General features: G+C 42.6%; 2 protein-coding genes across 5 annotated transcripts in view; one reads left to right on the top strand and one right to left on the bottom strand.

Annotated features, from left to right (window-relative positions):
- si:dkey-34d22.1 (discoidin, CUB and LCCL domain-containing protein 1) overlaps positions 1–9,757 on the bottom strand; it is a 25,591-nt gene extending 15,834 nt beyond the window's left edge. Inside the window, exons 1-2 of one of the 3 annotated variants that reach the window (XM_031575783.2) lie at positions 9,605–9,757; positions 2,976–3,197 (exon numbers count right to left, since the gene is read on the bottom strand). In XM_031575783.2, the coding sequence (XP_031431643.1) occupies positions 2,976–3,144 (169 nt within the window). In that variant the 5' untranslated portion in view covers positions 3,145–3,197; positions 9,605–9,757. Of the gene's footprint in view, positions 1–2,975; positions 3,198–8,561; positions 9,557–9,604 lie in introns of those variants that run through there. The other 2 variants (XM_031575782.2, XM_012838780.3) reach the window with 2 other exon arrangements.
- Positions 9,758–9,767: 10 nt separating this feature from the next.
- LOC105910006 (glucocorticoid modulatory element-binding protein 1) lies at positions 9,768–20,028 on the top strand. Of its 2 annotated transcripts, none has more exons than XM_031575785.2 (10): positions 9,768–10,168; positions 11,032–11,171; positions 11,567–11,625; positions 11,889–12,010; positions 12,235–12,338; positions 13,092–13,240; positions 14,439–14,576; positions 16,213–16,350; positions 17,099–17,221; positions 17,731–20,028. In XM_031575785.2, the coding sequence occupies exons 2-10, from the start codon at positions 11,050–11,052 to the stop codon at positions 18,465–18,467; spliced, it is 1,692 nt and encodes a 563-aa protein (XP_031431645.1). In that variant the 5' UTR covers positions 9,768–10,168; positions 11,032–11,049; the 3' UTR covers positions 18,468–20,028. The 2 variants fall into 2 exon arrangements, with proteins under 2 accessions (XP_031431645.1, XP_031431644.1); XM_031575784.2 differs by having other exon boundaries at positions 9,770–9,881.
- The last annotated feature ends 1,680 nt before the right edge of the window (positions 20,029–21,708 follow it).

Raw genomic sequence — 21,708 nt, forward strand, 5'->3', positions numbered from 1 at the left:
ATAGAAGAACACCATGATCATAGGCCAATTTTGATCACTCTTCTTAATGTGGAAGAAAATATCTTTAGTGTGGTAGCAAGGATGTTAGTCTCCTATATTTCTGTGCACAAAGCAGGAATTCCAGGATTTTCTGGAAGTTTGAAATATAGTAGTATGATTTGGCATCAACTTCAGGCAGCAATGACAGAAGGAAGAGTCCGTGTGTTATTTTTGGACCTCTTTGGATAGGTGCCACACAGTCTGTTGTGGAAGGCATCCAGATACTTTCAGGTCACTGAGAATATTTCAGCGTTAGTCATTTGAGCATACTCAGTTGTTGATCAACACAAGTAACTACACCAAATCCTGGCAGCATTGGAGATTGTTATCATGGCTGGGTGCACTGTTTCACCATTGGATTTCAACATAGCAATGGAAGTATGGGCATCTAAATGGATTGTTGGTCGTCTCAGGCTGCAGGACAGCACCCGGTTACCTCCTATAAGAACGACAACAACTGCTCCATGGACTCGTCGGCTGTTAGCCAGATTTAATGACAATCTGGAATGGCCAAGGATTAATGTGACACTTAGCAAAAGTAGAAGTGTATCTATCAGCAAGGGAAAACTACTGGAAGGGGTGTTTTATATTGATGGTGAGGTGATTCAATTGTAGAGAAACCAGTGAAGAGCTTATGCAGGTGGTACAATTCCATGTTGAGTGAAGAGCTTTCATTATTAATGCTATCAGCAGCATTGAGAAGACCTTCTTGCCTGGTAAATAGAAATTGTGGTGCTTGCAGTTTGGGGTTTCGCCATGCATAAGGTGGCCTTTGATTGTGTAGGAAGTTGCTATTTCAGAGGTGGAGAAATTTGAGGGAATTATGAATAAGGCAGTTTGGAAATGACAGTAGAATTTCTTTTGTATGAGAGGGGCAGAAAAGTGGAGACCCGGCATGAATAAACAGTAGGGTTTATAACAAATAGGGTAAAGTGCAGGACTGGAGATTGCTAGTTGATGTCGGAAGATAACTTCAAGTCCCACAGTGCACTGTTGTGACGGCCATGACACCAGACATGGTGTTGTATTCTGAGTGTGAGCGCATTGTTTGCTTTACTCAAGGATTCACAGGAAGCCTTTGAAAGGAAGACGATAAAGTACACTGGTAGCGGATGCGAGGGACAACAAGGTTGGCAAGCACGCACAGGACCAGTGGAGATAGGTGTTAGAGGCTTTGTAGCTAAATCAACCACAACGTTTCTGTTCTGGGGTTTTTTGAGGACAGTCACCCAAAGGGGCTTTAAAGGAGTTGTCTGAGGTTGCTGAAAAAATGAGTCAGTGGTTGTGGTTGAGACGCTCACAGACTACGCAGGGACATGTGAATTAACCTGTGTTACGGGAAGAAGCCTGTTGTGGCAGGCTGGCTTATTTTGACATACTTTGTAAGATCTGGAATTTGAGCCTACATCAGTTAGGCATGGTTATAGCTGAAGAGGCCATTAAAATGTCAAATGGTGGTAAATATACATTTATTTTCCAACATCCTAAACACATCGGTGTGACGGCCCCCGCTGACAGGTTAAAGCCTGCAGTATGCACATTTCTCTGGATTGTGCATATTTTTCTGGGTTGTTAAAAAGGAATGGTATATGCCGAGTACCCACTGTAAAGATGATGACCTGAAGGTAAGGCTGATGACCTGAGGAAGCAGGAAAAAGGGAAACAACACTACCACACAATGTACTACTACACATTTCACTGCTCTAATCCATTTGAGCAGATGGCAAACTTACATACACTTTAACAAAGGTAATTGGCCATGTTGTAAATACAATGCCCCTTGTAAGTAATTTTAAGTAACATGTTATTACTTTTGGATGATTAAAACAAAAACATTTATACTTATACTTTACACTTATTTGTAAAATGTTTGTGAATTACACAGTAATAACCACCTACTTCAACAGTCATACTCTGTACTTATTTGTTCTTACACTGTACTTCACAGTTACTTATCCTATTACATAGCCTTTTTAACGGAAGTAGATGTCCATGTCGTTACCAGGATGTCCCTTGTAAGTCATTTTAAGTAACCTATAATTACTTTTAGAATTACAATGAATTAGAAATTACAGTTATACGTTATTATTACAATTATTTGTAAAATGTTTGTAAATTAACCAGTTTTATTATATGGCAACGACAGTACGAGCGTTCTGATTGGCTAATGGGTAGTTATGCCACCCGCGTATTGCCCTCCTCACCGGTCAAAACGGATCCGTATTTTACTATCCAGACGAAAATGAAAACATCAATAGCCATCAGGAAATTCAGAAGAAGTGAAGATTTGTTATTGAAAGTGTTGATGATTTCTTGATATTGGCAACGGGTTTTGTGCTTTTATTCACATCTTTCATATCATTCCGCAAGTAGTCCGGTCATTTAACGTAACGGAAAGTCATTGTAACTTGAAGTCAGCAAGTAATGGGTTGCTACGCAACACCTGAAACTTTAAAGTTCTATTTGCCTGCCTATTTGCCAATCGAAAAATAAATCCCTTCAGGACGAAACAAGACCCTCCGCTGCGCGTCGGGGTCCTGTTCGTCCCGTCGGGATTTATTTTTAGATAATGACTGCCGGACTATACATTATCCCTTACATAACCACTTCTTACTTCTATGGTCATATCCGTTACTTAATGTTTACTTATTTTGTCAATTGCCATACTTAACAGGTATTTACCCTGTAAGAAGCAGGCTGTAATTTTAAGTGTTACCGATTACACTGGAACAACACAAGCATTCTTGTGTGAGCCCCAAGATGTCCTTGAACTTGCTATGTTTGTATTTGATCCAAAGGAATTGACCCTTTAGCCCAGTGAGTTTTTAACAAACACTCAGCTAAACAGAGTTTTAAGAGGATCACAGAAGAACACCATATGAGTACTTTTTCAATGTGTGTGTGTGTGTTTTTTTTTTTCAATAACTGCATCTTACCCAGTATCACGGCCTCTTGGCCATCAGCAATGGTGAGGGACCCTGATTGGCAGTTCTCACTCTCCTCCAGGTTGAAGTCTCCAAAGAAAAGGCGCAGCGTCTTGCCCTGTGGCACCCGTATCCTCCAGTCACATTGGGTGTGGTTGGGGTACGTGCCAGGGTAGTTCATGGAGGTCAGGGTACCACTCTTTGTACCCAGGACTGAGTGTCCACAGCCATTCCCTATGCATGGGCAGAGAGAGTTGGTGTAGTGACTAGAGAGGAAGGCATTCTGTCATGAGGTAAATTACTGTTACTTTAAGAAAAGATTGATCATGTTACCAGTTGGCATGTTTGTCTATAAAGTCAATAAATCAAGGAAGACATTTCTTTGACTTAGGCAGTCAGACTCAGGCAAACATAATGAGAGATCATATGAACACTGAAGGCGAGCAAAACATGTCGGTGTTTCATTTCAGAACAGTGACACAATATCACATCGATTGAACCACTGTCTGCTTTCGTATCGGCTTGTAGTATCTGTGCACAAGTGAAGGTTTTTCAACATAAGAAGTCAATTCAGATTGCATATTTATATGAACCATGTCTGTTGACATTCATGAGCAATTATTTCTAATGACAAAACAAACAATGATTATTCTCTGGAACATCTGTTCTATCAACAAAATGCATGCATCAGTGTTGAGTCTGTCTGTGAGGTCAGGTGACTTCATCTGCATGGGAAAACAGATTGAAGGCCTCGGAGAGGGGCTGTGTAGGTGTGAGAACTGGCTGGTGCTGCAAACAGCTGGGGCTTCCGCAGAGAGTGACACTGCCAAATTCACCAGCCTTAGTCACACTCCAGGGAGCTCTTTTGCTTCCATATTAATAACTTCACCCGTTTAAGGGAGATATGTACGTGACTGCAATGCTGGTGAACCAAAAAGAAAATCAGAGTGAGAGAGAGACACAGAGAGAAAGCAGCAGAGAGAGAGAGACTGAGAGAGAGAGAGAGATGTGCATAATTGTGAGATCATAACCACAAGATCATCCAGAATCCAGAACAACACCCAGAATAGCTACTCCCTCGGTTAGCAGGAGAAGACCGTCTGACCACCAGTACAGTCCTGACTTATCTGTCCCAGTCGATGAGTGGTGAGCAACAAGCTACATCACTTCGCAATGGAGACGAGAGCGTAGGCTCACCTCTCCTGTTGTTTCAGCAGGATTAACGACATAATCTACAGCAGTAGAGCTTCATGCCCAGCCGCTCCTGGGGCTGTTTCTCCTATTCAGTGCTCTGACTCATGTGTCAGGTTAGGTTCGGCTATAGTTCAGCTTCTGCATCAGTGTTGGAAAAGGAACTTAATTCCTGGGCAAGCCAAGTCTGCCGTGATCATGAAGAACAATGCCTAATTATACCATGCCAATCAAACTCTTAAGGTCAGACACTGTTAATTACCGCTAATTAGATGGAAATCAAGAAACCCTCTTGGAGTGAATCAGTTACCACCAAAGGCTCTGTGAGGCTGCATATGTCCAAATAAGGGTAGGCTAATCATGCACTGTGAGACATGTCCCATGTCTGGGTTACAGAAGAAGGGAGAGAGAGAGAGAGAGAGAGAGAGAGAGAGAGAGAGAGAGAGGGAGGGAGAGAGAGAAAGAGAGAGAAAGCACTGATTTAATTCTTCTAACACTATGTTTAAAAAGAAAATGGCTGATCTGTGTGTCAGTGAAGGGTGAAGACAGAAACGTTTGAGTTGGCGTCATACTGCATCGCATATCTGATCCGGTTGGCAGTTAGTTTGCCCTGAGGGTCTCCCTCCCTCCGTCCATCTACACCACAGGCCCAACTGCCCCTCAAGACATCCACTCGAAATGCCAGACTTACTAGGTGAACCCATGGAGTCCAGACTAGCTTTCTGTGTCACCTCCAACCCTGTCTGGAGCAGATAGGGGGGGTTGGTGAATACTGCCTGTGTTTTTGGTGTGGTCTTCTGGGGTGGGGGTGAGCGCTTTGTCCTGCGTTCCACATTCATTTAGTGGGCTTGCTCTGCCATCTCTTGATATGCCCCAGTGATCGGGAACAACCAGGGACTGCCCTTCCTGCCACAACCACTTTGGTAGAGGCCGTATCTACTTACTAACCCTGGCCCTGGTAAGCACTGCTGGGCTCGGATGAGGCACTGCCTCAGCCTCTGGTCTAGTTTCAGGCACAAACACAATGTTTACACTGGATTCACTTTTCCGCAGGCATACCGCCAGCCTAACCCAGATTTGCAGATTAGTCCAAACACTGTGACACCGTATGAAACACAGTGTGGAAACATGGATCACAGAGTTTATATTTGGTTGAATTTCAGGTGGGCATCACCACTGACAGTGTCTATTAGGCTGCTATTGTTCTCCCACTCTTAGCTGACACTGGAAATTTACATGGACACACCAGACGCATGATTACAGTTTATAATGACAAACTAACTCCTTTTTACAAAATGTGACCCATAACAAGACTGCAATTTCAATTCTGACACCCTGTTGTTAACCAGCACAAAGCTGAGTTACAAGTTCAAGTTAAAGTGATGATAGTGGGTAAAATTACAGAGAGCGCTAATACACATAGCCTTGCAGAGGTAGGAAATTCCTTCTGGCCAAAGTGACGGGAAAGAGAAGGTGGGCTTGATGCTGACTGCACGGGGAAGATTTCTGTCTGTCGTCAGTCGCTCATTAACAGCCACACGAACGTGCAATTTTGACTTTTCCCTCAGGGGTTGGGGGAAACAGGTCCCCGCAGGCCTGAACGTTTGACAGGCAGGATGTTCAGCTGGTGTACCTGTCACTGAACAATCCCTGTCTGTCTATCAAAGCTCCAGCTAACATTTTTGACACAAACGTGTGGCTCAACACAGATCTGTTTTGTCCTGTCCCACACACACACACACACCGCAGCTATCGTGACGAGCTAAACCGACGTACACTAACAAATGATTCAGGGAAAATAATTGACCTAATGGTTGGTCATCTTCCCCCGTGACGCCGCTAGATTAAACGTGCCCACGCAACTTGTGTATATAGAGGCCCGCTGGGAGAGTAGGAGTCTGTCTGAGCAAGGCCTTTTCCTGTCTGTGGATGTGACCACGTTTGACTCACCCTGACCTCTACCCTGTTGCGAAAAAATACTTAGTAAATACACTCAGCCACACACACTTACACACACACATACACACACACAGTATACAAACATAGCTTTCCACACAAATGCTCACAGACGCACAAACTCACACAACCGATAAAGAATGCATACACACAGTACACACAAAAGGACACACAGATAGTGTACACACACACTTACAGACAAACAAACTCATACAAATACGCTTTTTTAGAAACACACAGACATACAGAAACATACCCTGAACGTGGGGTACTTAAACACACACAAGCCAGCAGATAGAAATATGCATACTCTCACACACACCCACAGAAGACGGATACATATACAGACAAAGTTTTTCTTACACAGATGCAAATACTATTTCTGAAACACACACACTCTACCATGTACAGACACATAAGTTTAGTACTAACTGCCATACACACACACACACACACACACACACACACACACACACACACACACACACACACACACACACACACACACACACACACACACACACACACACACACAAACACACAGCCATACTCCCCTCCTTCCTCGCCCTTTTCACAAACCTTCACTTGTATGTATGTATGTATGTATGTATGTATGTATGTATGCAGGCACTTCCATTTAAACAACTCTTCTCTTTTTCCTCTTCTTACCAGGCCTAAAGTCCTATGTCCTACAAACATTTTCAAGGCAGTCCTGAAACTGATGATGGTATGTATCTAATGGACACTGCAGAGCCCAGCAAGAAGCCTATAGGAGGAACGTTCCCTCAAACTAATCCTCTATCAAACTAATTAATTTCCAGTATGTAGTTCCAGAGGAAGAGTTTGCTGGTTACACAAGACAAGGTCAAGTAAAGTGGACGTGGATCAACTGGGAAATGTTTGAGTGAATTCTGATTAGATTTTTTTAGCTACATGAAGTCTTCCCAGTATGCCTGATATACTGTATATGCTACAAACTCCACCTAGTCATGTTAAGTCAGTCACATAAGAGAGTCATCAGGCAACACAGTGAATTGTTTTCTCAGTGTGTAGATTTGTGCGAAAAAAAGAGGGAGGGATGTAGAGATGTGTGCTTGTGTGTGACATGCCAAAGAGAAAATGTAATGAAGAATTAGTAGGTTTACATGGCTGGCCGTGAAAGGGAAAGTGGAGGAGGATCAGGAGAAGGGTGAGAGAGAGAGAGGGAGAGAGGAGAGAGAGAGAGAGAGGGAGAGAGAGAGAGAGAGAGGGGAGAGAGAGAGGGAGAGGGAGAGAGAGAGGAGAGGGAGAGAGAGAGAAAGGAGAGAGAGATGGAGAAGGAGAGAGAGAGAGAGAGAAGAGAGAGAGAGGGAGGGGGAGAGAGGGAGGGAGGGGGGAGGCCCTCGGCTCCTGTGTGTACACTAAGCACAGCTCTGACATTCACCCAAGCAGAGGACCTCTCTCCAGCCAGAGCATTTAAGGACTAGTGCTGGCGACAGCCCCCTTGAGCCCCATAAACCCCTCTGTGCTCTCCCCACTGGCTCATTCATTAGCCGGACCCTCTCTTGAGTAAAAAAAAAAAAGAGATCAGTCTTCTGGGTGACAGCAAAACACACTCACACCACTCATAAATACTCTCTGGCCAGGGTTGCCATGGCGCTGCTGCCACACAATAACTCCACCAGTCCTTCAATGAACAGTGGTAGTACAGAGGCCCGTCTTCTCCTAAAAAGGCTAAATGACACACATTGATTCCCTCTCCGAGTCTTTGTGATGAGAGAGGGAGAGACAGAACCATAGCTTCTGATGAGGACGTTCATTATGTAGGTGCAACGCTTCAGGTGGAGTGGAACATAGGCCATAGTTGGACAACCTGGGTGTTAGTTAGTTTGGCTTAAACCAATCTCGTGTGGCATAGTCAATAAAAGGGACCCTATGCTTTTAAACTGAGAGGTCTAAATAATGTAATGTAATCAACATCTCACCAAGTATGGACCAAAAGTTTCTTAAAAGCCACTATATGTGATGACAGATACATAACATGGTATGTTTAATAAAACAATTTACAGAGACGGTGCTGCATTCATATAATGTACACAGACTAATCTCCAGTAATATGTATTGTATAATGTCTTTTTAATTCAAATAAATATTCAGTAAAAGACTGATACCACTTTCTGAGAATTCCCTCCAATGGCCCCCTCCCCACCCCACCTACCTACCTTCAACAAAAACCTGTCTGAGAGACTGAACTCAAGGAACACTGTCCACTCGAATATGTGGAATTCCTTTAAATCATTAACTTGAACCTTCACGGATCTTCCCACAAATGTCAGAGCAAACTTTCAACCACGTAGATGGTTTGTCTTTAGAACTCCCGACGCGTTATAAATAAATGTGAATAACAATTCATCAAATAAAACAAATATTTAGTTTTACACTTCAATGCATACATCAACCAAGACAACTTACCCTCCTGTCCGCTCACCAGCAAAGCCTCGGCACTTAATATGAGCCAGAGATAGGATAACGATTCCAAGGCATCCCAAATGTTTCCAGAACTTGCCTGCATGATTCCCTCGGAGGAATATGTACAGTCGAACGCTTAGCTTCTAAGCCATCGGGGGACAGTTACATCGTAAATACAGTTTCACAACTCTCACCCAAGTTTTATTTGCCAGAGGAACCGGATACTTTTGATTGGGCAAGTGTGCGCATGCTTTACTCTCATTGGCCTGCAAAAGTGCCAGTTAAACCACTTGTTTCCTAAATTCCTTTTCCAAATAAGGAACTGACGTCTGGAAAAAAAAAAGGACAGAAGTTACTATGTTGCTGCACATGAGTGGGCTTAGAGAAGAAGCACTCAGCCGACAGACCTTAATGAGGACCTACTAGGCATACTTTATTTAAAGATTATTTGATTCCCCCCACAACCTACCTGTTTCTATAACACACGACACAGTGTTCACTAGTAGTTCATCGTGACACTAAAATATTGGATAATCATTCTTTTGAACGGCAGCTAATTTTGCGATAGTCGTCTAATGTGTTGGGTCAGAAATGTTTTTGTGTAGCTTGGCTATTTGTTCACATTAGCAGGTTTTCTTCTGCCTTGATAATGTCAGTGTTTGAACTGAATAGCAGGGCTTATGCTTATGACTAAACTGCATATAATGTGTGCGTAAAGGATTACAAACCCCACAGGCAAATCCTCTGTAGCCTATATCATAAACAGACAAATCACATTTCATAATTGCCTAAATAGTCAAAGCGTTATTTTTTAGTGCATGCGACTGCCACCTTCTGGTACGATACCTTTCACTTCATGTAGCTCGAGCAATAGGCTATTCCATTTGATTATTTGATCAAACATAACACAGATGTCTGTTTGTAGCAGACACGCGAATACACACAACATAACAGTTACAGTAGTTCTAAATCGTTTTTTATTGAGGCAAACAGGGCGATACAGACAGTATATTTCCATCTGTGAATACTGACCATAGTCTACAAACCTGTAGTTCCGTGATAAATTCAGATAGGAGCTATGCGTGGCAACGTTATTGAAACGTGCCATCCGTTGGTCCTGAATCCGCCGTTAAATGAGGGAAAATAAGAGCAGTTTGACCGATTTACACATCGCGTGCGAACAGACCGCTTCTCGTGACAGTGGGACAGATGCTTCTCAGGCAAGGATCCCTGCCTTCATTGCAGGAAGTGTAGCGAAGCGGTAGGGCGCATGCTCTAAAGAGCTCTCAACAAGCTAAGGATGATTTCGACGCCGTAAAAAGGGTAAGAAAAAATCAAACGACTTTCGATTAAAGTTAAGTTTTTGTGAATTTCGTTATTTGTGTCGATGTAGTGGTGTGCAAGGGTATTTGGTCGGCTGCCGTGCCGAACCGTGCGGGACCGAGACCTGAGGGGACGGGACAACGTTGCCGCACGGTTGTTGGTGTGCGTGCCGTCGCACCAGAGACGTCAGTGCTAAACGGGGAGAAAAGAAATACGAAGGCACGTTATACGAAGGCGCAAGAAACAACGTATCAGTCCGGCGTTGACAACCTTTGTGACTGTGACAAGTAGAAACCAGCATTCTTATGAAATACTTCTATATGATTTCCAATCTGTTTTCCAAAGATCAAGTGCTATGTTGTTGTGTTGTGGTTAAATAAATGGCGCATTCCTAAACACGCACAGATAGAGCAGCGAGCACGCAAAGGGTGGGAAAGCGCAAGCCTCAACTTGGGAAAAGCTATTGCCTGAACTCTGGAACAACATTAAAAATATATATATTATATTATCAGGTTGTTAGTTAGCTACGGTTAGATGTGATAGCAATTTTCTTGTACTCAACTTTGTTTAGTGTGTCTTTAATGGTCATTTGAGGGCTAAAGTAATACCCACACATAATTAGATACAGTTGTGTATAAAGAATCAGTCTTGTATAATAGTACCATTTGGTAATCACAGTTATATGTGCTTTGACGGCTGGTTATTTTAACTGTTCACATGCCTCTCAGTCGCCCTTTGTGCGTGGTATTTGCACGTAGCCTACTCTGTTGCACAGTTATGTTCAACACGCACTGTGACATTATGCACGCAACAGCAGTGCAGCCGGCGCGTAACTGAGGCTTTGGTTGCTAATTTGAACTGGTTGTGTGCTACTTCACTGGCGTTATTTAACAGACCAAAAGACGATATGTATTTGTTTTCTGCTCCTACTACTCGAGCTAGTACTGGGTTACTACGTCTATCTCTGCCGCGACAACAAGCCCACCACTACTTGTAACAGTAGTTTAACCCGTTTTAATTCGATATCTATAACCACACCATATGCATTTCTCTGTGTACTTTGAAAGATTAATGTACAGCAGGATGTGAACAAATATGAATAGCGATATTTCAAATGTGGCGGGGTTGTTCTCTCCATGTCTATCTGAAGTGTTTTTTGGAGACTCTGATGGCCAATGCGGATGTCACCACGTCCATGGGGGACATGCTGATGGTCAAGGGAAACGAGGGTGACACCATCACTGGCCACAAAGCCCAGGTCATCCTGCACCTCCAGTCCATCGATCAGGGGTGAGTGAGGAGAGGTGGACACACCTCTCTCCACCTAAGACCTGAGACCAAAATGGTTATTATGCTTTTGCTAATGAAAAGCGCTTCGCTCATTTAGCAAAGATATTCTTGCAATCATTCTAATCATTTTAGTCAGAATTAGTGCATAGATTGTGTATGGATTATGGGAACATGGTATTTGAGACGTTCGTAATTAAGCAATGCATCTTCAAGTGTTATGAATAAACCACACAGTGCCTTTTTATACCTACCAATACTGTTGTCAGGTTGTTTACCTTTGCTTTGTTTTCAGTCATAATGCATGCACTATGCACGCAGAATGCCGATCAGCCCTACCCTCAAGAGTGCTTTGTGTTCTCTGTACATTCAATTGTTGCCTTTGTCTCCATCTGCAGGGCAAACGATGACAATGCAGATACGTCCACCACAGTCCTGGCTGTGGAGACGCACCAAGGTGAGAGGTTTCTTAATTCCTCTTCCCACTTCTTCCTCCCCCTCTCCACAGGCCTCTGATCAGTTGCCCGAAATGATACAAAATAGTTCAGTTTACTCACATCATGTCCATACTTGTCATGGAAGTGGCTCTCCTGCAGGTACTGATACGATCAGTCCCCACTTCAAAGGGACAGTAAATGTTCATCAGATATCTAGATTTTTTTTTTATGTGCAGTCTGGCAATATAGTAAGGCATGTTTTGTTGTGACCCCTCCCAAACAGAGGACAGTAGCACAGAGGGAGATGAGGTGGAATATGGATACCCCATAACCTGTGGCGACAGCAGAGCAGTCCTCCTGTTCAAGAAGTTTGTGTGTCCAGGCATCAACGTCAAGTGTGTAAAGGTACATTCGTAGCACCCCTCTAAATTTGGAATTAGCACTCTCATCTCTCCTCCCATCTCTCTCCTCTGATGTTTGATCTACAGTCAGTCACGAGTAGAATTTAAAATAAAAATGCCCCAGGCAGCATTTGAACTTTAATGATTTAACTCTACATATTTGCCGTTGCTTATGAATGCCAAATGTTCCTGATGTTGCTCCTGTTCCCATGTATGCTCTCTATGCAGTTCAACGACCAGCTGATTAGCCCTAAACAGTTTGTTCAGCTGGCCGGCAAATCAACTCTGAAGGACTGGAAGAGAGCCATTCGCCTGGGAGGGGTTATGCTCAGGTGACAGTGACAAACACATATTCACTTTCTCTCTCTCTCTCTCTTTCTCGTTCTAGTCTCACGTTGATGATCTCCATCAAACATGAATTAGAAACAGATCCTTATGGAACATTCACACCAAAAACGCGACCAGCTTCTGCTGTCAGCTGCCTCGGGTTTGAACACACTACTCAGGCTGTCATATTAATTATAGATTAATTAGTATTATTAATTAGTAATCACATCAATTCCTTTGTATCAGTGTAAAGTCAAATGACACACGTTTGCTTCTGTAGTGCTGCTACTGTAGAAACATCTGACGTCAGAGTTACAAAATGGAATCAAACGTTGTGTACAAGCATTTCACTTCTCTGCCCCGTCTTGCTGCTTTCCACCGGATTTGGCACGGTGCCCCAGACTATGATTGATGGCAGGAGAATGACTGGAATTTATTTGCCGTTGGCACTGAATGTTGATAAGACAGGTTTTGATTAGGGTATTTACGAATAAGAATTGTGCTAATCTCAGACATAAGTTGTTTCTTGTGGTTGTTTTAAAGAGAGTTAAATGCCAATTCATTAGACTATATCACAGCCATATTCTGAGAGATGAACGTGTGCAAATATCATAGTTCACATTATTCAGTTAATCTATACCTCTCCCTCTTGGAACTGTTCAGACAAATGCATCAGCTCAAGACTCACTCAAGCAAACAAGAGCAGAAACACATATTGTTTCCCTTGATTGTGTTGTGTCTCTCGGACCTTGTTGCAGGAAAATGATGGATTCAGGCCAGATTGACTTCTACCAGCACGACACAGTCTGCACCAACTCGTGTCGCAGCACCAAATTTGACCTCCTCATCAACAGCACTCGCCTACCCTCCACTGCCTCAATGCCCACCCCCACCTCTCCGCTCTCAGGTAAGTCACACACCTAAGACCCCCCCCCCCCCCACACTGCCAGGTGAATCACACACCTGAGCCCCCCCTCTCCACAACCCCTCTAACACGCAAGCTACACAACTATACCTCCCACCATCAGGTAAGTCACCCTCCTGCCCACCTTGGCCTCCCTGCTAGCAAGTAAGCTGACTGCCTGACCTCCCAGACCCCCCTACAAGGAAAACCACCTCCCTGCTCCCATCACTCTGTAACAGGTGCTTAAAGGCACAGTGTGTAGTTTTTAGTGGCATGTATTTGTGGAAATGGAATGTAGTATTCAAAATGATGTTTTCATTAGTGTATTACCTGCAACTATGAATCGTTGTGTTTTCGTTAGATTAGAACGAGCCCTTCGTATCTACATAGGGAGTGGTTCCTCTTCCACGGAGTCCACCATGTTGGGCTGTCATGTTTCTACAGTGGCCCACAATGGACAAACCAAAACACTGGCTCAAGATGCGGCTTTTCGCATTTGTATGGCATTTGACGGCATTAATTAAAAGCATTAAACAATGTCTTCTGCAGTAATCATTTAGTAAAGTAGAAATAAAGATATGGACTGTATTCAAAATAAAGAATTTAACAATACCATTATTATGGAAAATTATATTAGTTGCCACTCAAAGTCATCTAATGCCTTTCAGCTAAATCTAAAAAGTTGTCTGCCAGTTGAATGGATCATTTTTCTGCAATACTGATTTGATTGGATTTACTGCAACTGATCTCCATCCAGACATACTGTATTTCTGTCATCACTTGAAATTCATAAGACATCTGGAACAGGATGTGTTCACCCCATCTATTTTAACCTTTCCAAAATAATAAATCAGCACACTTGACTTTTGAGGACGTTTTGCTTTTTTCCATTTCTCATTATGGCAGTGATACAGATGGTAAACTTTTCTATTGTCCATTACTGTCTCAGATCAAATGCCACCGTATCTTTTCTCTCTCCATGAACTGATGATTTAGGCTTTCTGAAACAGAAACTTGAAGTTCAGTTTTTCACAGAGAGTGCCTCCTTTTGTTGTTACCCTCTCTCTCTCTCTCTCTCTCTCTCTCTCTCTCTCTCTCTCTCTCTCTCGCTCTTTATCTATGTCTTTCTCTCTTTCTCGTTTACTCTCGCTCTTACTCTGTCTATCTCTTTCTCTCTCTTCTTCCCTCTCTCCTTGAGCAGGAGGTGGTCAGATGCTGTTCGTGGAAGAGAGGTCAGACGACTCAGGCAATGTCATGATGGAAGCGCGGGCCAGTCATATGATCCCTGTCCTATCACAAGCCAATGGAGAGATTAAGAAAGAAACAGAGGATTCACCAGGTGAAAACGATGAAATGATGAGATACAAAGAAAGAGAGAGTGTGTGTGTGTGTGTGTGTGTGTGTGGGGGGGGGGGGGGGGGGGGGTCTGCCCTTTTCTACTGATTTGTATAGTATATTATTTGTGTTGCATAACAGTAAATCACAAATGCATTATGGGAAATTGTACATAAATGAAGCAGTATCATATTGTACCACTGATGTCCTGCTCAGTACTGTATATCCCACAATTGCATGGTGGAAAAATACAACTTTTTACTGTGAAAAGCTTGCCCTTAGGGCTTCAGGCTTCTGTTAAGTGCTTTAGGCAGTACTTATTTTTAAATGGCACCATATAACCAAATGCAATTGATTTGAAATGAAATTGAAAAGCAGGAAAGAGCTTTTCCATTTCTCTGCACTGACCCCATGACCCATGTGCAAAGATGTTAGCAGCTTAGCATTCAGCCAAACTGATTATGGTCAACTAAAGGTGATTTTGAATGGCACATATGTCTTTAAATTAGTTTATATATCTAGGCATAGTACATTAAGAGATAAAGGCGTCAGGTGCTGGTGTGTTTACAGATGTAGGATATGTAGAATTGACATGCCAAAGAAGCTGCAGTGCTCACATTTCCATTTGTGAACTTAGCAGTCTACTTTATTTAACAGAGTGAAAGTACCATACATACGTTATGAATACTTTATGAAAGTTAATGTATCTCTGTATGTTTTCAGTGTATGTTTGCACCTGTGTGAATTCCTGTAGTTCAGTTAGGGGGGACAAGGCCAAGGTGTTCAACACCTGTGCATACATGCTGATCAAAAATGCCAAAGAAGCTACAGTGCTCACTGTTCCATTTGTGAACTTAGAAAGTCTATTTTATTTAACAGAGTGAAAGTTCACTTCATTATAATATATCTCAGGAATCAAACCCATGACTTCACTGCTGCTAATATGCTGACAGTAACCTCCCTATGTGTTGCGCTGCTGATTGACTTGCAGATATCCAATATCTTTGAAATGCAAAACAAAAACAAACCTTCACACTCATGCTTTGAAAAATGATATGGCTTGGTTTTTACTTTTGACTTAAACATGGGTTAACAGTGCTTTTATAACAGTACATTTCCAAAGAGAATCTTTCAAATAATTCATTTCACGGTGGAACTAAAAGTAGATGTATCAGTGAATGTTTTAATTTCTTGTAGCTCAGTTGGTAGAGTAGGGGGACAATGACATCAAGGCCCTGGGTTCAATACCCAGGATGCATTCATGCTGATAATAAATGGATTAAGTTAGAGTTTTATATCATCATTCATTCATTACTTACACCATTCCACAAGTAGTAATTTTTCCACAAAAATCATTATAACTCATAAGCTAATCACACATTCTCACTGAATAAGTCCAATTTGCCCATCATGCAATCGTTATTTACAGCAATTCCCTGCATAACTGTACTATAGTACTACAGCAGATCATAAAACCAATTTTGACATATGATGTAACAGGAGTGTGTCTTTGTTTGTGTGTCTGTGGTGTTTGTATGTGTGTGTGTGTGTCTGTGGTGTTTGTATGTGTGTGTGTGTGTGTGTCTGTGGTGTTTGTATGTGTGTGTGTGTCTGTGATGTTTGTATGTGTGTGTCTCCAGAGGAGTCTCTGAGCTTCTGGCAGGGCATGTCTGAGATGGGGCTGGTGGGGGAGGTGGTGTCCAGCATCCGCACTGAGCTGCTGGCCCTGCTGAGGGGAGTAGAGCAGCGTGGGGAACAGGCTCTCCTACACCACACAGGTGGGTACTCACACACACACACACACAATGGCACAGATGCAACTAGCTCCACTGATGTGCTTCAGCACTTTGAGGCATCTTACTTACGGAGTACAATGACTGACAAAAGACTGAATTTATGAACATATGGGAACTGACAGTGAGGAAGGGCTGAAACAATTGAATGCACCAGGCAGAAGGAGAATAAACTTCAAATTCTTTTGGTAGGCTTTATTTAATTATTAATGAATCAGGCTGACTTCTCTCTCGCTACACCAGTGGGTAGATGTGCGTACGTGTTTGTGTGAAATGTATTCCTGCTGGCACCCTTGCACACACACACACAGACACACACACAGACACAGTCAAACACACACACACACACACACAAACACACACACACACACACACACACACACACACACACACACACACACAAACACACACAGACACAGTCAAACACACACACACACACACACACACAGTCAAACACACCACACACACACACACACACACACACACACACACACACACACACACACATAAACACACACACAAACACACACATACACAGTCACACACATTGTTCCAAAGGTTACATTCATAAGTGTTTCTTCTCTTCTGACCTTTCTAATGGCACTTCTTCATGTCCTAGTGTATAAGATGTGAGATGTGTACTGTTTATGTGTGCTAATTGGCTGGTGATGTATGCATGTGTGTGTGTGCATGTTTATGTGCCTCTGTGTGTGTGTGTGTGTTAATGCATCAGATGCAGCCGTTCTGAGCACACTCACTCAGATGTTTGGGCTGCTGGACTCGGTCAGGCAGGTCCTGGACCTGCAGCGCAGCAGGGCGGCCCAGAACGAACCGCAGCTCCACAACAGACTCGACGGTGAGGCCGCCTCTGCACAAACCACAACGGAACAACAACCACCAGTCACACCGTTCAGTCTTCTCCACTATTCATGGAGACTCTTCTGTCTTTGTTGTGCAAAAAGCTTGTTTCAAAATGTCCGCCAAAGGGGAGAATAGCGTATAGCATTCTGCCAGCAGTCTAAAACCTACCATTACAGGAGAGAATACTATGGATTTACGTATGGACTTACAAGAAACAGTATAGTTACTGTTATGGTAGATTCAGTGTTTAGTCATGCATCAGATTTAGATGAGGAGAAATTAAGACTCTTTGGTAATTGAACTGATATTGTTCCTTGTTCTTATGAGCACCCATAGAAAGGTGACACATTTTACTATTATTATTACTGATAACAACAGATTAATAATGTATTTGTAATAATAATAGTTATTGTCAGTATTAGTGCATCCACATAGTGTCTTCATTATTTGATATTAGATTCAAAATGTTACAAATGACCTTTGACACTCGGTATGCTCCTAAAGTTCTAGAATGCCAGCTGGACAATCAGAAGAGGCAGCCATTGGACTGGAGGACCCATCCGTCCTCTCCCTTCCCCATCATTGTGCACACGCCCCTCTCGGCCACCCCGTTCTCGCGGCCCCCTCTCGGCAAACGGCCGAAGTTGCAACGCTCCTTCTCCGGCTCCTCCGCCTCGTTCTCCTCCGGCGCTAACTCCTCCGGGTCCCCCTTCACGGTGCTGTCCCCCATCACCTTCTCCCCCGTGGGGCAGACGCTGGCGGTGCCCGGCCTTCCCATCTCCACTCTGGCTCAGCTTCCCACTGGTTCCCAGCTCTTCCCTATCCACTCTGCCTCGCCCGTGAGTGGAGCTTACAGGGCTAAGGCTGAGGCTGTGGGGATCAGCCCGGTCTCGGGGCTCAGCCTGCCCGGCGCGGCCAACCTGAGGCCCGGGGTCGTCCACATCATGGAAGCGAGGCCTCCGTCCGGCGGAGAGATGCAGGAGAGGGCGGATGCGGAGGAGGAGGAGGAGAAGGAGGAGGATAGACGAGGGACGGAGAGGGAAGAAGAGGGCAGGAGGCGAGTCGTGGCGGAGGACGTGGCCATGGAGGAAGAGGAGTCGATGGCAGAGGAGAGGGAGAGGGAGAGGGAGAGGAGAGCGGAGGAGAGGAGACAGGAGGAGACACCCAGGGAGGAGGGCAAAGAGAGAACACACAGAATAGGAGTGTCCAAGAAAAAGACCCACAAAAGAGCATTCCACTAAACAGCAGGAAAAGACCCACAGAGGGAGAGGGATGAAAGGATTAAACAGAGGGAGGGAGACAGACAGATAGACAGACAGACAGACAGACAGATAGACAGACAGACAGATGACAGGGGAATAGGGTTGATGGCTCTCCAAGTGACAAAGTTCAGGGAGTTTTTTATTCTGATGTGGTCTGTGTCACCACACCACAGGAAACCACACGAGTAGCCCAGGACTTTTGATCAGGATGAAACTGCTGTTTCCTCTCTACTTGTCCTTTCTAACACAGAGATCTCTAACTGTGCTCCACCATCCTGGGCATTAAGCTCATGTCTTTTTTTTTCTCCAGGATGGTGAAGTGATGTATACCTCTACATAACTATGACTGGATTCAATACTTGATTCTTTTCCCCCTGATCTGAAGTGATTTTAAGCCAAAAATCACAATTCTTTCAAGTAAGCTTACTCAATCTTCTGGAGTTTCAGGGTTTCTGAATTTATGACTGTTTCAACTACACAGCTCTTTCGTTGACAGAGTATACTTTTGCATATATGTGAATAGTTTGTATGTCTAATTGTCATTACACTTTGATTACATATATATATATATATATATATGTGTTTGTATGTATGTATATATATGTAGTTAAAACTCTAACTTTGTTTTTACATTAACATCTTGGCCCTTGTTTTTGCACGGTGTTAAAAGAGAATTTAAGTTTTAAAAGACAGTATTAGTCATTAGTCAATGTTTATACCTTTTGCAGACAGTATTGTGTAGCCCCTGTTTTACAGTTAGTTTTGGCACTTGTCATAGTGGTACTTGCATAGTGTTTTTGCTCCCTTGTAAGCAATAGTAGTCCTTGGAAACATAAACAAAACCAAACAGTAAGGATTTGTTGAAAGGGAAACATTTTATCTTGGAAACATCTAGCTTGGGAACAAAAAAATAGTAGAAAAAGTTTATTGTAATACTAGTTCAAAGGAAACATGGATATATTCATTGTCTGTTTATTTATTTTTAGCTGGATTTGAAAAAGCACCTTAGATGGTACCATTCAGTTCTAAAGCTATTTGTGATCCAAGTTCTGGATTGTCTATAAAAGCAAAAAAAAAAGGATCTAAACGGAGAGACTCAGTTGAAAGTGGATGTAGCATACCCCAAAAGACCCTTTCTGGCAGATTAGGGCCCAAGGTTTCTTAGGATGGACAGATACGGTTAGAAACAGATATATACAGTATATTTGCTGAAATTCAGCAAATGACTCTGGTTCTATCAGACTAGGAACTAGATATCTGGTTTCCTTCTGTTTTATGGAATCATTAGTGTTTACCATGATCTGCTCTTTAAGCAAGCACTTAGTACCAAACTAATCTGCACAAAATATTTTTCTTCCTTTCAGATGTATTGTAAAATATATATTTGTATTTATACGTTTAGTTTATATCTTTATGCGAGAGGAAAACACAAGTGCACTGTTCACACATAGCCCTACATGGGGGCAAAGTCATCAATGCCAATAGAAATTACAGGGAAACGGCATTTTTAAAGTCCAAATAAAAATGATAAAGACACAAACACTGCACTGTCTCAGTACTTGTTTATTTGCTCGTTCCTGCACACGCTGAACCTCTCACATTCAGATTACTATTATTTATATTGTACATATAGCCAACTAGCCAATATGTTTGTCAATACTGTACATACAACCCTTATCCATACACTCCCCTTCCCAACTCTGTCCACTTCACCTCTATTTATAACATATTTAATATAGATAGATAGATAGATAGATAAACTTGTATTAATCCCGTTAGGGAAATTCAGGTGTAATAGCAGCAAGGTAATAGGAAACAAATATATACAGACAAATTTAAATAAATTAATACAAATTTGAATAAAAATAAATAAAATAAAATATTATACATATATAAAATCGTATATATATATATACGTATATATGTTGCTTACCACTGTCAACAACACTGTACATACTGTAAGCATCACTATAATATATAAGATTACTTATGCTGTAGTACTTACTTGTACCTGCACTTATCTGTAGATAATACTATTCTTTTGCACTTCTGGTTAGATGCAAACTGCATCTCATTGGCTTTGTACCTGAACTCTGCACAAGGACAATGGCATTCAATCTAATCTAATCTAAATAAAAGATTCACCCTATTTGCAATGCGTCAGTAATCATGAGTACATTTTGCAGAATTTATTTGGTGGATGATTTCTACTTTTTTCATGTTGTTGTGCTTGCTGTCGATCTTCATAATATTGTTTGTGACTGCAGAGATTGCATCTTCATCATAAATTCAACGTGGGCTGTGTAAACAAGAGGAGGAAGCCTGCATTCTGATATATCACAGGCAGATGGCGTAAGAGGTGAGAAGTGTATTTCAGACGTGGTTGGTTTTTGTTGAGGTCCACTGAGTGTTTTCCCATCTGACCGCCATTCCCCTTTGTCTCGTGGCTTATAAACCTCACATCGCACATCGCCTCATCTCACGCCCGCCTCATCTCACATCGCCTCACTGACACCTTTCTGAAGCTCCTGGGAAAGCTTGAGTCTGACTCACGGAGCTCACCACAGACCACAGTGGCATCATCAAGTGGTTTCTGTGGGAGCTGTCTGATTGAGGCCATGGCATAGAGACTTTAAACTTCAGTGTTTACTGCTTCAGAATGTTCCCTGATAGGCCAAACCTGTGTAATCCCATTTCTGTCAAGGAAACCAAAGCTCAAATGGATTAACACAAATTCATGTGCAGTACAGTGGGATAGTACATAGGTCATATCACATTTACACACACACACACACACACACACACACACACACACACACACACACACACACACACACACACACACACACACACACACACTTTACTTTAAGGTTCCCCTACCTCACATTTATGTGACAAAGTGACAAAAACTATTGAAATTGGTCCAATATCGAGTTTCCCTTTAATAGTATTTCAGATGTGGTCTACTACAGAGTTCTCCTTTAAGTGCTTAGGTTTATGTTAATATACTGTATATAATGACCAATATATCATCATACAATTATTCATAGTTTACCATGAGCAGGTCTTCAGTCTGAACATAAACTAGCTTGCTAGGGGCCATAATGGTGCTGTAATGAATTAATGTTCACCACTGCATTTTCTCTATGTTAACGAGGGCAGCACTGAGGTGTTGCAGCACAGTGACTTGCCAAGCAGATTTAGACACTTTCTTTGTTCG

Source organism: Clupea harengus, chromosome 11 (assembly GCF_900700415.2).
Source record: "Clupea harengus chromosome 11, Ch_v2.0.2, whole genome shotgun sequence".
NCBI lineage: Eukaryota > Metazoa > Chordata > Actinopteri > Clupeiformes > Clupeidae > Clupea > Clupea harengus.